Source organism: Ciconia boyciana, chromosome 1 (genome assembly GCF_034638445.1).
Source record: "Ciconia boyciana chromosome 1, ASM3463844v1, whole genome shotgun sequence".
NCBI lineage: Eukaryota > Metazoa > Chordata > Aves > Ciconiiformes > Ciconiidae > Ciconia > Ciconia boyciana.
The window spans coordinates 68398622-68413229 of NC_132934.1; the positions used below are offsets into that span (position 1 = coordinate 68398622).

The window sequence follows — 14608 nt, forward strand, 5'->3', positions numbered from 1 at the left end:
TTAAGTTCACGTGGATCTCTCACAGATAGGTGCGTACATGGGAGCTCTTCAGGCACGGGCACGGGCACGGGCACATATCCCGCTTTACACCAAAGCCCCACATTCTGCTTAAACTCAGTAGCAAGATCTCTCGGTCCTGCTACACTGGGTTGCAGCAGCCTGGAAAGACCATGTCAGCTTTAGTTAGGCTGTGAAAGATAGGGAGGTTTTCAGTGAATAAGCTCTGACCATGAATAAAACACACTCAGCCCCAGTCACCCCCCTGTTATTTATTTTGATATTAAAATGCCATTTATGTTCAGCTGGCTCTTTGCATGCAGCACACCACAGATTTTGTATTGACAACACATAATTGCATCTGAAAGCCATTTGGGGGAAGACAGTGTGTTTGGCAGCTGGTTTGGGAGCAATTGGGGCTTTGGCCATCTGGGAAGATGCAGGAGGTAAGCTGAGACTGTGGGCTAAGCATATTGCTCGGCTGCCTCCACGAAAAGATTCGGCGGTGGAATAATTAGCAGTAGTGTCATTTAAATGACACTGGGGAGAGTCTGCATTAGCACCTCCCTGGGATGGCAGAGGCAGCATGCACAGCATTGCTGAGCCCACATGGGGAAGGGAAGCGACCTGCCGCGACAGAAAGGTGCCCGAGCCAACACCCCGGGGCATCCTCCAAGGGGGGATCCTGCCATCTGCCCCGCGCAGCCCCCAGGGGTGCTGCCCACCTCCTGCCAACTCAGGCTACCCTGTGCGTCCTGGGTTTGGCTGCACCCTCTGCCCTAATCCGGTCTTGCCCTCCCTGGGTACAGAGCATCCCCCCTGCCGGGCAGGGGTTCCATGAGCTCCAGTGAGCGGTGGCAGGGGCTGAAGCCTCCCTTTGGCCAGCTGCTGACCCAAGCGAGTGGGACCAGCCCTTGGGACAGGTGAAGCGAACCTGCTGCCCAGCCTACATTACCTGCATGCATTCAGTCTCTGCAAGCACAGGGGCTCTGCGCTCCCTGGGAGGGCCCTGCTGGAGCCAAACTAAGTGCTAACCAGGCCAGAAAAAATGAAAAGTGGTAGATCATTTCCCCCCCCCTTCCTTAATTATTTGCATTTAAGACCCAGCAAAATTGTCTGTTCCATGCTGAATATTTCATATACTCTTCTGGTTTTGCTGAGCCCATGAGTGGAAATGACCTAATATGCCCATATGCTGCAGACGCATGAGCAAAAATGCAGATGCATGAGCAAAAAGGCTGTGCTGTGCAGGAGGACTAGACCTCTCTCAGCTCTTTTAAGGAGGTCTCACTGGTTCGCTGGCCTCCCTTCAGAGAAGACAGCTGGATCCTCAGCTAGCAGCAGATCCAAGGGTCAGGGCACTGGAAACCTTCCCGTGGCCAGCACCTGCCTGACCCCCACCCACCTGCGGGTCTGCCAGCCTGGAAATGTCTGGCTTCAGGTAGAAGATGATCCCCTCGGCAGCACCGGCCAGCGTGACTCCTCGCACCAGCAGGATGATAAGCATCACGTACGGGAAGGTGGCAGTGAAGTAAACGACCTGCGGGCGCAGGAAACAAGAGCAGAGAGGGTCAGTGGGGAGGGGGTGCAGGCATCATCTCATCTCACCTGCAGGCCCCCACCCCAGCCAACGTCCCTGGACTCTGCTGCTGGCTATAGCTGCTACTGCTAGCGTAGACGAGGGGTGGGAACGAAATTAATCACACTTACATCTCACCGGTGATTTAGTTAATCTACATTTTGTTCCTCACTCAAGACGCTGCCACTGGTTGCTCTGCTTTATTTTCTCTTTCCAGTCAGTGTAATTTCCCTGCTCTCCAGCTGTTCTATTCATCTTTCTAGAGCTGCAAAAAACCCAGATCTCTTCTGTCACTGAGTTTTAATGAGGAGTTATTAAAATGGTCCTATTGCCAGCAAGAGTTTTCCAAATTAAATAGCAACTTTTGCTGCCCAATTTGAGACACCTCTGAGGGGTCTCATTTCAAGGGGTGCTCATGCAACTCTCTCATCCCTTCGATGCCTCCGAGCTCACAGGTAAAAAATGGGGACACCTCGAAGCCTTTAAAGAAAATGTAGACCATTATTTTTTTAAAACCTTCTTTTAATTTCTTCTTGTGTGCAATGTAAATAAATATTACAGTAGAATTAATCATCTCTAATCCATTGTGTAATGTAACATATTTTTTTTCTATTGGCAAAATATCTGTGAGCAAGTTGCAACTTCCTAAAATTTATTCATTATTAAAATTCATCCAAGTAATGTGAAGGCTTGTTTACTCTATGGATTCATAGTCAGGGGCCTGAAATGACATTTTTTTCTGCTTAGTGATAATTGGTCGAATAAGTCACAGTACATGGCACTTTTGCTGCTCCCTGATTGAATGAGAATACGAGCACTTTTGGCACAAGTACTAAAATCTACCTTCAGAAATCACTTCTGGGGAACATTTATACACATCGGCTGAATGCATAAGGAAAGGAAACATGGAAAGAGCACAACAGTGGGCAAAATGAATAAAAGAAAAAGGCTTTTAAAGAAAATGAGTCTTCACGGACTTATTTGAAATTATTTTCCTGAAGTCGCTATTGTTTCTTTAAGTTTGGACTCCTTAAATCATAGAAGCATAAACACGAGGGTCTGGCAGGGTTATCCGATTAGAGCAGCCTCTCAGTCAAGCACAACATCCTGTTTACTCTGCAGCCGTTAAACAAAATTATGCACCTACTCAGAATTCCTGGGACCTCCCTACTGCTTATCCTAATATGTAGTCAGTGAGGAAAAAGAAGGAAGGAGCTGATTTTTTTGACAGTGCCCATGTAAAATTCAAAATGACTACCTGCAAAGAAGACAACTGGCCTGTCTGGCCTGTGGTATGTCTCAGGACAGAAAAACCCGCCCTGTATAGCTGCACCACGTCCATAACATCTATGTGGTAAAAAGTAAGACCTGTAGTCTAAACTGGTGCTGGAAAAATCTTATGTGGTCCCAGGAAAACCATTCCTGCTCTCATTGTTTCCTCTCACTTTCTGGTCTGACTTTGCCAAACCCAATCAGCCCAACCAGCCTGACTGAACTTCTTTAGCCTTCTCCTACAAGGCAAGCTCTGCATACCGGGGCAGCACTGGGCAAATGAGAGACTTGGTGGAGAGAGGGCTGAGAGCTGAAGGCAACCTGGGGTGACTTAACTACACTTCCATGAGGATCAGCCTCCCAAACCCAATCCCCCAAGATGATACCTCTTGTGATACCATTGTGATCCCATTGATACCAATGATACCATTGATACCAATGATACCACTGTGATCCCCCTCAGAATGATACCTCTTGTGAAGATGGCACTGTGGTATTTGAACCAGGGAGCATCAGAGATGTAAGATTTAAAATGTGGAGCATCCCCTCTCCCTATAGATGTGGAGTCTGGCTTTCACTCCTTGAGAAATGGTGACAGCAGGTCAGCACTAGGAAGAGACAGAGTCACCGGCAAAGACTGGGAGAAACCTAGCAAGCAGAGCAAGCTATTGTCTTGCTCTGTTAAAAATGGGTGCCCAGTGCAGTTTTAAGGTGGGAGATGGGATTTGACACTGAAACACAGGTGTCCAGTACTACAGGGAACATCTGCCAATAGTAGGGATAGTAATTTCAAGGAAGAAGGCCATTGCAGAAGTTGGTTCCCCTCCCTTTGCTATTGGGACATCCTCTGGACACCCACAAGACCCAACCATCATTAATAGCCCACTTGTCTCATTGCAGCTCCAGGAAGGAAGGAGGTCCTGAACAAGTCAGAGCCATAGCAGCATCCCTAACACTCTCCCCAAGGCATCACACACTCATTCACTCCAGAGGGATAACCAGTCCACCTGACCTACAGGATCAACATCAGGAGGGAGCATTGGCACCAGCCTCACTAGTAAAATGCAAAAAGTGAGCCAAAAACCACAGAACCAGGGAGAGTACAAAGGAGAGCACAAAGACACCTCTCCCACCCCAAATATTCTGCAGGATAAAGAAGCAGGAGAGGTTAATTATCTCTTCACTGAGCTGGTTACAGGCCACAGCTTGTCTATTTTGCTCAAGTATTTAATTATTGCCAGGGGTAGGAAGTTTGCTACTGCAGAGGATCTTGTTAAAAACACCAGCAAGCCACACCAGGACAACACCTGAGTGAGTGGATGGTTCCCAAGGGCACTTGGGGCGTATCCATCAGCTATTGTGGGTATCTGCAAGGGAAAAGGTGACCCAAGACACCCCTCAGTTCCCAGGTCTTTCTCTGTTCTCCCCTCCCTGTTTGACCTACTCTCTTATTCTTCCTCTTACAGGTCAAACACAACCTGTGTAAAGCAGCATAGTCCCACCAGGTTTTAGGTTTGACTTTGGTGCTGTGTCTCTCCTGCCTCTGCTTCACGAAGAGGGAAACGAGATTGGGGAAGAAATGTAAGATGGGTATAAGGAGGCTTATGGACTAGGAGGACAGTCTTCGTTCCTACTTTGCCTGTCGACTTGACCCCTTTCCAGATGCAGAAGTAGCAGATGATCCACGCCAGTAGGAGACACAGAGCCAGCTCCCAGCGCACAGTGCCCAGTTTGTGAATACCATCCGTGAGCCCCAGGACTCGCTTCCTGCCAGTGTCCAGGGACAGGGAGAGAAGCATTAACACCCCAGACCCCACTCATCTGTACAGACCTTTCCCATATTACCCCATTCAAAGACTTAAGAGACTACCCACAACACATCTGCCCAGAGCTCCCAGCCATGTGAATCCCCCCAGCTCTGCCTAGGGCTCCCCTCTCTGTCATTCCTGCTGATGCTGCTCCACTGTGCCCTGTAGCTGGCCCAAGCCCTCCCACTCTCCAAGCCCATGGTACCATGCCCATCAGACCCACGCAGCACAAATCACCACCTATTCCACGTTGCTCCCCGTCCCGTCCCTGGCAGCTGTCCAGCAGACACTACTCAATCCAAAGCAGGCCACCTATGCCATCATCACCCCATGGCCACTGCTCTTCCTCTGGCCTCCCCATACACTATGGACACCCTATACATAAGCATAAATGGCCTTTATGATTCCTATCCCCTTCCTTTAACCTCATTCCCTGAAGACTCGCCATCATGAAGGTGGGCCATACGAGAGGTCAGCACTGCAGCTCATTCAGTCCCAGCAGCCCAACCGCACACTTACGATTCCTCTACACACCTCTCCCCAAACCAGCCCCCTTGGGGCCCCCTTGACCTTGCAACCTGTGTAGAAAACCTGAACAACCATTTCAGAGGGGTCACAGTTCTCTCTAAACTGTACGTGCAAATAATGGGGCAGGAGAGGGGGTCTGGCACTGTGTGGACTCTTTCTGCACCCATGGGCACATCTCATCTCTGTGCCCTGTGATGGCTGGAAGGGACAAAGGACACTCAACCCTCTCAGAGGCACTTTAAGATCCATAAATGAAAAAGAAAAATACTGCTGAAGCTGAGCCCCTGGCACCCCTCTTCTTGATGAAACCTTCCTCAACTGAGTGTGGAGAGGCAGTGTGGCCCCTGCAGCCATTTCAACCTCTCCACACTGCAGCGATGACCCCTTCTGGGACACTGTCTGGCCTGCTGTAGGACCCCTCTTTCAGAGGTGTTTTATTTCCTCTAGCCCCATGACTAAACCTCCCCAAGCCCCTCTTGGCATCTCACCCATGTGCAGCAGATCCCTGCTCTCCAGGGATAAGCCTGAGCAGCCTGATGGACCACTTCCCTTAGGCACCAAGCAAGACGTGGTCAGAAGAAGGGAAAAGGCAGTTTTGCCTCTTTCTGTTTCACTGTAGAGGACTGTTCAGTCTGCCCTGAACTCTCATGCTTGCCTGCCAACAGTAGCCTGCAACACCCAACATGAGTATCCCCCGCTTACAGCAAGCCCTTATCTTATTCTGGTGCCTCTTTCTGTGGCCACACTCACCTGGGCACCTCAGTGCCAGAAAGGGAACATGCCTGTGCATGTGCACACGTGAGCACCCCTCGGCAGGCACTCTGCGAGCAGCCTTCAGGGTGTATCTAGTCCTTGTGCCCCTGGGCTCTGTGCCAATCTCCTTGGCAGCTCGGTGCATTGTGCTCCCCATGTTCAGGTCCAACATGTGGCATCTCACTTGGTCCTACAGAGACGCACAGCCCTCCCCCCAGATACTCCTACAGCTGCAGCCTTTGGATGACAGAGGAGCCTGAACAGAGGGAAAGCAATCACGTACTCCCAAAACTCAATCATTGGGGAGGTGGCGTTCGCAGGCAAGGTCCTGTTGTCCAAGCTGGAGCTATTCAGAATGTCCACACAGAGATCTACCAAAAGAAAAGGAAGCTGATGAGCCAGAGAAATTCTCCAAGGCTCCTCCATGAGGGATGCTCTTTCCCCTCTGTACCCTAACCCTCACTCTGGCAGCACACAGACCCTTCAACGCGTGCTATAGAGCATCTCATTAAACTCTTGCATCTCATTAAGCACCTTATTAAACTGTGGCTCTCCCCAGCTACGAATCCCAATCCAGCAGTAGCCAGAGGGCTTCTGGAAGGGTCGAGGGGAAGGAGAGAGCAATTTCTTGCCAAATGGAAACCAGATGGCTGCAAAATATAGATTATTGAGGGATAGCCACTATGAGTAGCCAGGATAAAAAATCCCATTCCCCTCGCGCACCATGCACCATTCCCTGTCCACACATGCACGCATATGTTCACACATGCCACAGAAGCCTTCATGTTCCGCTCTGCCATCCCCAACCCTGTCACATAGTGTGAAATTACTAAAAACAGAGGAGGTGCCATGCATCCAAGAAATGCACCTCATCTTGCATTTGGCAAGCAAAAGACAAGCCACCAGAAAACTGGGGAAGCCCAGCTCTGGCTGGCAAGCTTCTGCCTGTTAAGAGAACATCTGTGACTTTCCTTGCAAACAAACCCATGCTGGGGGAGCTGAAGGAATCAGATCCACTCTTTAAAAGGCTGGTTACCTCTGCTGGGATGAAGGGGCAAAGGAAGCTGTGAGTGAATGGCCCATGGGGTGGAGAAATTTAACACATTTAACACAGAAATTTAACACAGAAATGAATCATCTGACCCAAGAAAAAAAGGAAGGGAACCGAGCTGCTGCCAAAGCCCTTTCCAGCCTGGCCTTCCACTGAAAGCAAAACAACCTGTTCAACATAGTAAAAAAGGCCTGTCAAGGACATCAGATCCATGAGGGTTACCTCACATCTACCCCCTCTTCCCAGGCACAGCCCAAGTGCCTTGAATAAAACCAAAGCCAGGTCTTCTCTGCTGGGCACAGTTATGTGAACCGTGGGCATGAGGAGATGAGACCCCTGGCCAATGTAATGGTATAGGGGCTTGTATGGACGTGATTAGACCAGAAAAATGGTGCCTCTAGAGTTTTGTGTTACTGGTTCCTGCACCGGGAGACCTGTACTGGCAAAATCCTCCAGTGCAGGCCTGGCCTGATTTAGCCAAAAGCTGAGTGCACAAAGGAAACTGTTCAGTACGTGGCAGCAACTGTCCCAGTAACTCCGAAGGAGTGGGGTAGAGTAAGGGAACTGTGAGATAAATTGTTGTACCAGAGCTAATGAAAAGCTCCTGCCATGTGAGGAGGACTCTAGATTAGATTGGTTTGAAAACTCTCCCAACCCACCTACGTCTCCCACTTGCCAGCAAATGCAGATTTTTCAGGGAAATCTCAACACCCAAAACATCTCCATGTGGAAATAGTTTTACTGTCCCCTGCTGCTAGGCATAGGGTCATACCACTCACCCTTCCTGACACTTACCCATGGTGAACGAAGACAGTCGCCTTTGCAGGAGTCCCTAGTCACATTGCAGCTCATGAGAGCTTTTTATCTGAATAAAAAATATTTTCTACAAAACCCAAATAATTTCTGGGAATTGGGAAGGAGCTAGGAGCTGACCAAGGGAAGGTGTACCTGAGTTCCAGGGGTTATTGCAGCTGGCCCATGGTAGCACTGCAGTGAAGGAGCTGAACAGGTAGAATAGTGCCCAGGACAGGATGATGATGTAGTAGATATTCAGATAGCACTCGATGACTTGTGAGGCATATCCAATTCCTGTGAAGGAAAGCAAAGGAGGTGATAATGGGGCTGCCAACCAACTCCCAATACTTCGGGCTTAACCCCAAACAAAGACATAGACCATGCCATGGTAAGAAGGGTGCAACACCACCACATGGCTCACTAGAGAATAGGACAAGACCTACGTCAGGGAAAGAGAAAGGATTTTGTGACTGTGCACGCAGACAGGAAACATTGTTGGTATCTCTAGACAGGTCTATGGCAGAAGAGAGAAAAAACCATTCGCTGATGGAAAAACTTTTTTCTGACCACTACCATGCCACTGTATTACACTGCCTCTCCTGCAGAAAAGCCAGCTCAAGCCTTTAAAGAAAAAAAATGCAGGTGAGTTTCTTCCTTCTGGAAAGACTCAGGCAAAAAAGGTTCTCACAGCTGCTATACATCATGCATAAGGTATGGTGTTGGGGCAAAAGTACAGGCTTAGGAGCTGAGCTCTGGTCTTGGGTCCTGCTTGTGCCCATCCCTCACTGAGACATCAGAACAGTAATCAGGTCAGAAAGGCCCAATTCATTTGTTTAGAACTGCTTGTCAGTACCCTTTGAGATGCCACTGCTGTCCACCTCCAGGCCCCATGCCTGAGTGCAGGGGTCTCCAGCGCAGGAGGTCCTGGACTCCCCAGGGAGTTTCAAATAGCTCTGCACACCTGTGCTTGAGCAAACTAACCAGGCCTTTAATCTGCCTGAGCACAGGTTTCTCTGTCTGCAAAACGTGGGTATTAAGTTCTCCTCTGGACAGGAGAATTGTGGGCATTAGATTAATTAACATATTAATGCCACCAAACAACCTTCTCCAGGGTCCCAGGAGTCCTGGTTCTTATACCTGTGCCTTAAGGACCACCCCAGCGCATCTCTGGGCTGTCAGATTGGTGCATGCATTGTGATCCCCCTCAGTTTGCAGGACGCCAACCTGCAAACGCTGCCCCAGCAGCCTTGGGCACAGCGATGGGCAAGGAAAGTGCCATAAGCCAGCCAGCCTTCCTCATCCTCTTCTCTTTTCAGTATTTGTCCTGGACTACATGCAGGTGTTTGTGTATTGACACTTCCATCCTCCTCCTCCTGCTTGCTGCCCATCCTGCTCTCCTCTCTCCCGGGCTCTGAGCATCTCAAAGCAGAGACCGCAGCTCGGCTGGACGAGCCAGCACCACACACCCCCAGTCACCTATGGGGAGTTGGGGCACTGCCCCTGCACACACAGCAGTCACCAGCAGGGATAACAAGGCTGGGAGAGAGAGGAAGGGAGGGAGAATAAAGGAGAAAGAAAAAAACAGAATAACATTTCCAATGAGTCACTAATTGTTAGAAAGTGCTGTCAGCAATTCCCATAACTTGACTCACCTTCAAAGATGGGACAGATCTTCCTCCAGGCAGTGACCCCTCCCTGGCTGGTGTACTGCCCCAGCGCCGTCTCCAAGAAGAACAGGGGGATCCCGCAGGTGAAGAGGAAGATGAGGTAGGGGATGAGGAAAGCTCCTGCAGAGAGGGGTGAGATGCTGCCTCCGAAACCTCTTTAAAACCTTATCCCCACCTCCCCGTGCCAGGTACCTGCGGCCACAGCTGGAATCGGCTAGATAAACACAAATATTTCTCCAAATTAACTGTGCAACCTCTGCTAAAAAAAACCAAGGTCTCCAACACCATTATTTCTCAGAAAAAAATACAAGTATGGTCTGTCTTGTGCTACTGCAATACTTCTGCATTTGGTCTTGGCCAAAACCTAGAGGTAAGGAGTAACCAGGCAAGGGGATAAAAAAAGACAGCGCTGAAGAAGTTTTCCCTGCTTCACTCTCCTGACCTCGTTCTAGCTTTCAGCAGGAGTCAGGCGAAGCAAAAGGCGTCCTTGTTTCACATAACCACATTTGTTCTGCCTTCCTCGGGAGTCACAGCAAAACTCCCACTTGCCCAGAGGATACAAACCTGGAGGCTGGTGACATTTCTTGGTAAGTAATAAATTTGCCGGGATATAAATTTGCTTGAGACATATGTCATATCAAATCTGAAAAGCAGTTTGCACCAAAAGAATAGGAAAAGGGGAAGGGCAACAGAGTATCTTTCCAGCATTTTCAAAATGAAAAAGTTTAACTTCTGTCTTCAAAATCAATTTTTTATTAAAATATAGAGAAATGTCTTAAGATAAATCAGCCTGAAATAGCCCTCAGATTAACCCTTGAAGAAATGGAAGAGGAAGGGGAGAGAGAAGGTTTTTTCCCAGAAACAATGACCAACCAAAAAAAAGCATCAGAAAAGACAAACAAACAAACAAACAAAAAGGGTTTAATGCCCTATTCAGCTGTCTGAACCTTTTTTTCCTTCTTTTTGGTTCTGCTGCCAAACCAAAACACCCGGTATTTTCGCTGTTCTGCTCAAAACTGCTCCTGAGATCTCAGTTTCACTGCTGACCTTCCTTCTTTCACCTCACAGTCTTTCTCTCCATCATTAGTGTAGGTTTTCACACTTTCGCTCCCCTCCAAACAGGCCAAGGCGACTGCGTTCCTCTCTGGAACAACTGCCAAGGACTTGCCATCCCACACAGTACACTTTGGGTCATGAGTACATCCCACCACCAGTGCCTGGAGAGCATCTCGGCTGTTTGCCACCAAGATGAGGGCCCCTTTCTCAGCTGAGCCAGACATTGCCCCCAGACCCTCTCCTCCCCTGCCAGCACAGGCATTCGCATTGAAATTCCTTCCCATGACAATTAGCAACTAGGAACACTTCCCCTTGTTTTTAAGCCAACGATGTTACAATAACAAGCAACATCCAAATTTCCCCTAAACACAGCTGTGCTGCAGGGGACCTGGGGCCAGAGGGAGGGAGGCTGCTTCACAGCGTCCGTCCCGGTTTGCAGGGCAGGGAATGGGAACTGCATATGCTAAACTAGAGGCAGCTGCTGCTTTCGGTGCTGCAAGACATCTAACTGTATGCCAAATCTACAAGACAGCTTTATTGTAGCTGCACACAGATGAGCCTTTCAGCAGGTCCCCGACCTTCTCCTCTGACAGTATTTGTCCCAGAGGTTGATTCATTTTGGTCTCTGAGTAATGAGGGCTTTCTCACACTTCTGTTGTCTTGTCTTTCTTAACCTTCCGAGAGCGGTTACCAGCTGAAACTCCAGTTGTGATCTCCTCCCATTTGCTGCTCCGCTGGAGGAGACCCAGACTGAGAGGGGCCCCATAAACAGACCCTCTTTCCTGACAAGTCAATAACAAGTTCAGGATGCTGAGCAATTAGATCAGATTTGAAAGTGCAACCATAGATAAGTTTACACTCAGTTGCTTTACAGCAAGTTAGCACAATCGTTTTTATGACATGTCTTTACAGCTTTATAACTGTCTCACTATATCTGAAGGTGGAGAAAGGTGACAGGACAGCAGTCTCCAGTTTGGATCGGGGTATATGGGGGGGGGAGGGGGCATTTATAGGTGGAAAATGTCTTTTTTGCAATTTCCAAGACCTTTCCAGTGGTGAGAATATCTTTGAGTGTCATGGGAAAGAGAGTGCCTTGTCCCATACTAGTTTGTTGGCCATCTGGTTCCCTAGAGCGCTAGAGAGAAAAGTACAGTACACTTCTACAGTAGTAGCATACTTTGTGCAATGGGAGTGTGTGAGCTGTGACGGAAGGACTCTCCTGGCCTAATCTTTCCCAAGCCTAGCCTTGTTGGCCTCACAGCCTTAGATATTCCAGAGTAATTTAATTTAAAAAAAAAATAATTCAATAGATATCTAAAATGAACAAAAGTAGCCTTTTCACTTACACTAATTAGCATACAATTGCAAGGACTACTGAACCGGATACCATAGGCATAAACTACGCAAAGATATCATCCGAGCTCAGGAAGGAATTTTCCATGCAAAAGCCATGACTTCTCTCTCAACGTGTCACTGCAGAATGGGCTGCTCAATCAGTTGCACCACTAGTGTTTACTAACCCGTGCCAGTCTGATTTGCTTTTGGTGCCTCCAGTGCCTACCATCAAAATCTCAGAGAAGGAGACTGGAGGATCTGCTAAAAACCACCCCAGGTTCAAGAAAAACTCCTTTCATTTTCTTTAACCAACCGCCTTTCTCTTATCCAAACCCCATTTGGTTCAGAGGAGACATTGTATTGACTCCTGCTTGATTTGGATAAATTCTAGTAACAGCACAGGGGACAAGAATTTGGTAGTCCTGGGATGAACAACAGCTGAATCACTCATCCACTGGTGACAGCTCACAGCACCTTGGGAAAGAAAGGCCTTTGTGGCATGGTCTGCAGAGAAAGGAAGTTTAAAGTGGGGGGAACATGCAAGTCCCAAAGCATTATTTCAAGGTGTCTCTAGAGAACAAGAACAAAAGAGGAGTTATTGCTGTATTTGACATGTAATTTATTATTCCTCCTTTTCTTTTATAAAGTTAGATTTTGATTCACCAAGAAAAGTTAGTGACAGTCAATTATTCCCTTCCTCTTTCACAGTTGCATTTTATTGTTACGAGAAAGTTTAATTTTTAACCATGTAATGATCTTATTGCAGTGTTATTGGAAAAGGAGAGTCACGCAAGAAACAAAAGGAAAGGGGAATGAACTCTTCCTGGGGACAGATTTCCCTAGCAGTGGGTTGACGACTGGGAGAACTGTTCCTGGGGAAGAGGTAGCAATGTCCTTCTTCTTCCTGTCCTCTGAGAAAATCCTTCACATGCATGTTCTCAAAGATCTTATATTTGCCTATACGACAAGCCACGGTGCTTCAGCGTTGAGTATCTGGCACTGTCCCTCATTTCTGGAATTGATTGAGTTGTACTGACACAATAAAATACTGCGTTTCTCTAATAACCACAGGGCAGCCAGCCCTCTGAGAGGAGCTGGTGGGAGATCAAGTGCCCTGCAGAAGGAAGCGGGCAGCCAGGTGCCAGGAAGGGGGTTCCAGGCCTTGGCAAGGATACCGGTGCCATCAAAGCCCTTCCTCCCCTGTAGCAAGGGCCTGAGAGGTGGGGGTGACACAGAGGGTGAGAAAAGGGAATTACATAGAAGGAGGTTGCTGCCTGCTTTTTGACCACTCACAGTTTTCTGATGGTTTCGGAAGACCATCTGTCTCTTGAGATGCCCAAGAGCCTTGAAGATTTACTAAAGTTCAATTCAGCATCCAGAGTTGGGAGAGCTGCTTTGAGAAACAGCACCTGCTGGGGAACTGGATTCATCCATCAGTGCTACTCCTCCTGGTTTTGGCAGGAGCTAACTTGCTGGAGGACAGGGCAAGGGAGTGCATGTAGGAGCATGTGAGGCGTAGGAGAAATGGGTCCAGGCACACGTGTATCTCTTGTCATGCCTACAGACCTAGGACAACTCATGCATGCTATGAACTTACCACCGCCGTTCTTGTAGCAGAGGTACGGGAACCTCCACACGTTACCCAGACCGATGATCTCCCCGGCCACAGACAGCACAAACTCCATTTTGCTACTCCACTGGCCTCTCTCTTCCATTTCCTCCTTTTTTATGGCTTCAGGAACTGTGATGGCCCCATTGGGCTCTCCTTCCTTAGCCACAGCTCTTGTCATGGCTCTGTGGGACAGAGGAAAAAGAGAGCATGGGAGCTGCTGTGGGACACACTGGTGGGAAGAGGAGGGAGGGGACCAGTCACCACAAGGGATGTGTTCCTAGTATCACCATGAGGTTCTCCTCATCCTCGGGAAAATGGCTTATTTAGCCTCAGGATGAAGCATTTTCCCCAGGTTATGTCTGTGGGACAGAAAATCTGTTCTGAAGGGACAGAGAAAAGGTCACTGGTCAGGTGAGAAGGACCCACCTGCATCACCCCTTCACTGGACACACCCCCGAATTCACCCTTCCCACCCCGCAGCACCCTTCCTCAGCCTTCCCAGACCACCAGCGTTACTGTACCTCCATCTGCCCCTCCGCACACTGACTAAATGCTCTGCATCTCCACGGCTGCTGGAAACTTGGCTGGGACTTTGGAAACAGCAGGTCAGAGGAAGAGAAAAGGAGCTGGAGCTGAAGCAGAGCACGGGGACGTGAGTTTCCCATGTGCTTTATACAGCAACTGTCTCCTGGAGTGGTTTCAGAGAGCAGGATAGAAATCTTGCGGACTGATAGTCTGAACAAGAATGGACGACCTACTATCTTATTTCAAGGCATTGCCAGGAGCGCTGTCTTTGACCCCCTGGACACCATGCTATGCTACCATACAGCCTGCCACCTCAGCAAAACACACACACACTTATTTGACTGAGTCTTCCTTCAATAGCAAACAGGCACAAGCAACAAACCTCCCCCTCCATGCCCAACCCTGCAAAGGATACAGAGCAAGGAAACAAAGCCCTTGAGATGAACAAAAGGACCTCATACTTGTGAGGTGTTTCAGGTCTGGGCAAGGGTGTACTAAGATTAGACAAGCTCAATTACTGCAGTGAAAAGGTTAGTAGGAAAAAGCCCAGCCGTGGAAACACAGAGCGAAGTCACCATTGGAGGAGGCACACTGGATGCAGCTGGGCCTGTAGGGTGGTACAAGGAAGAC

At 48.7% G+C, this 14608-nt stretch overlaps 1 protein-coding gene across 1 annotated transcript in view; it reads right to left on the reverse strand.

Moving 5' to 3' along the window:
- Positions 1-13631, reverse strand: part of LOC140646212 (sodium- and chloride-dependent betaine transporter-like) — a 31206-nt gene extending 17575 nt beyond the window's left edge. Inside the window, exons 1-6 of the mRNA XM_072849793.1 lie at positions 13439-13631; positions 9436-9570; positions 7937-8077; positions 6221-6308; positions 4483-4615; positions 1403-1537 (exon numbers count right to left, since the gene is read on the reverse strand). Coding sequence (XP_072705894.1) covers positions 1403-1537; positions 4483-4615; positions 6221-6308; positions 7937-8077; positions 9436-9570; positions 13439-13631 — 825 coding nt within the window. The remainder of the gene's footprint in view (positions 1-1402; positions 1538-4482; positions 4616-6220; positions 6309-7936; positions 8078-9435; positions 9571-13438) is intronic.
- Between the last annotated feature and the right edge of the window lie 977 nt (positions 13632-14608).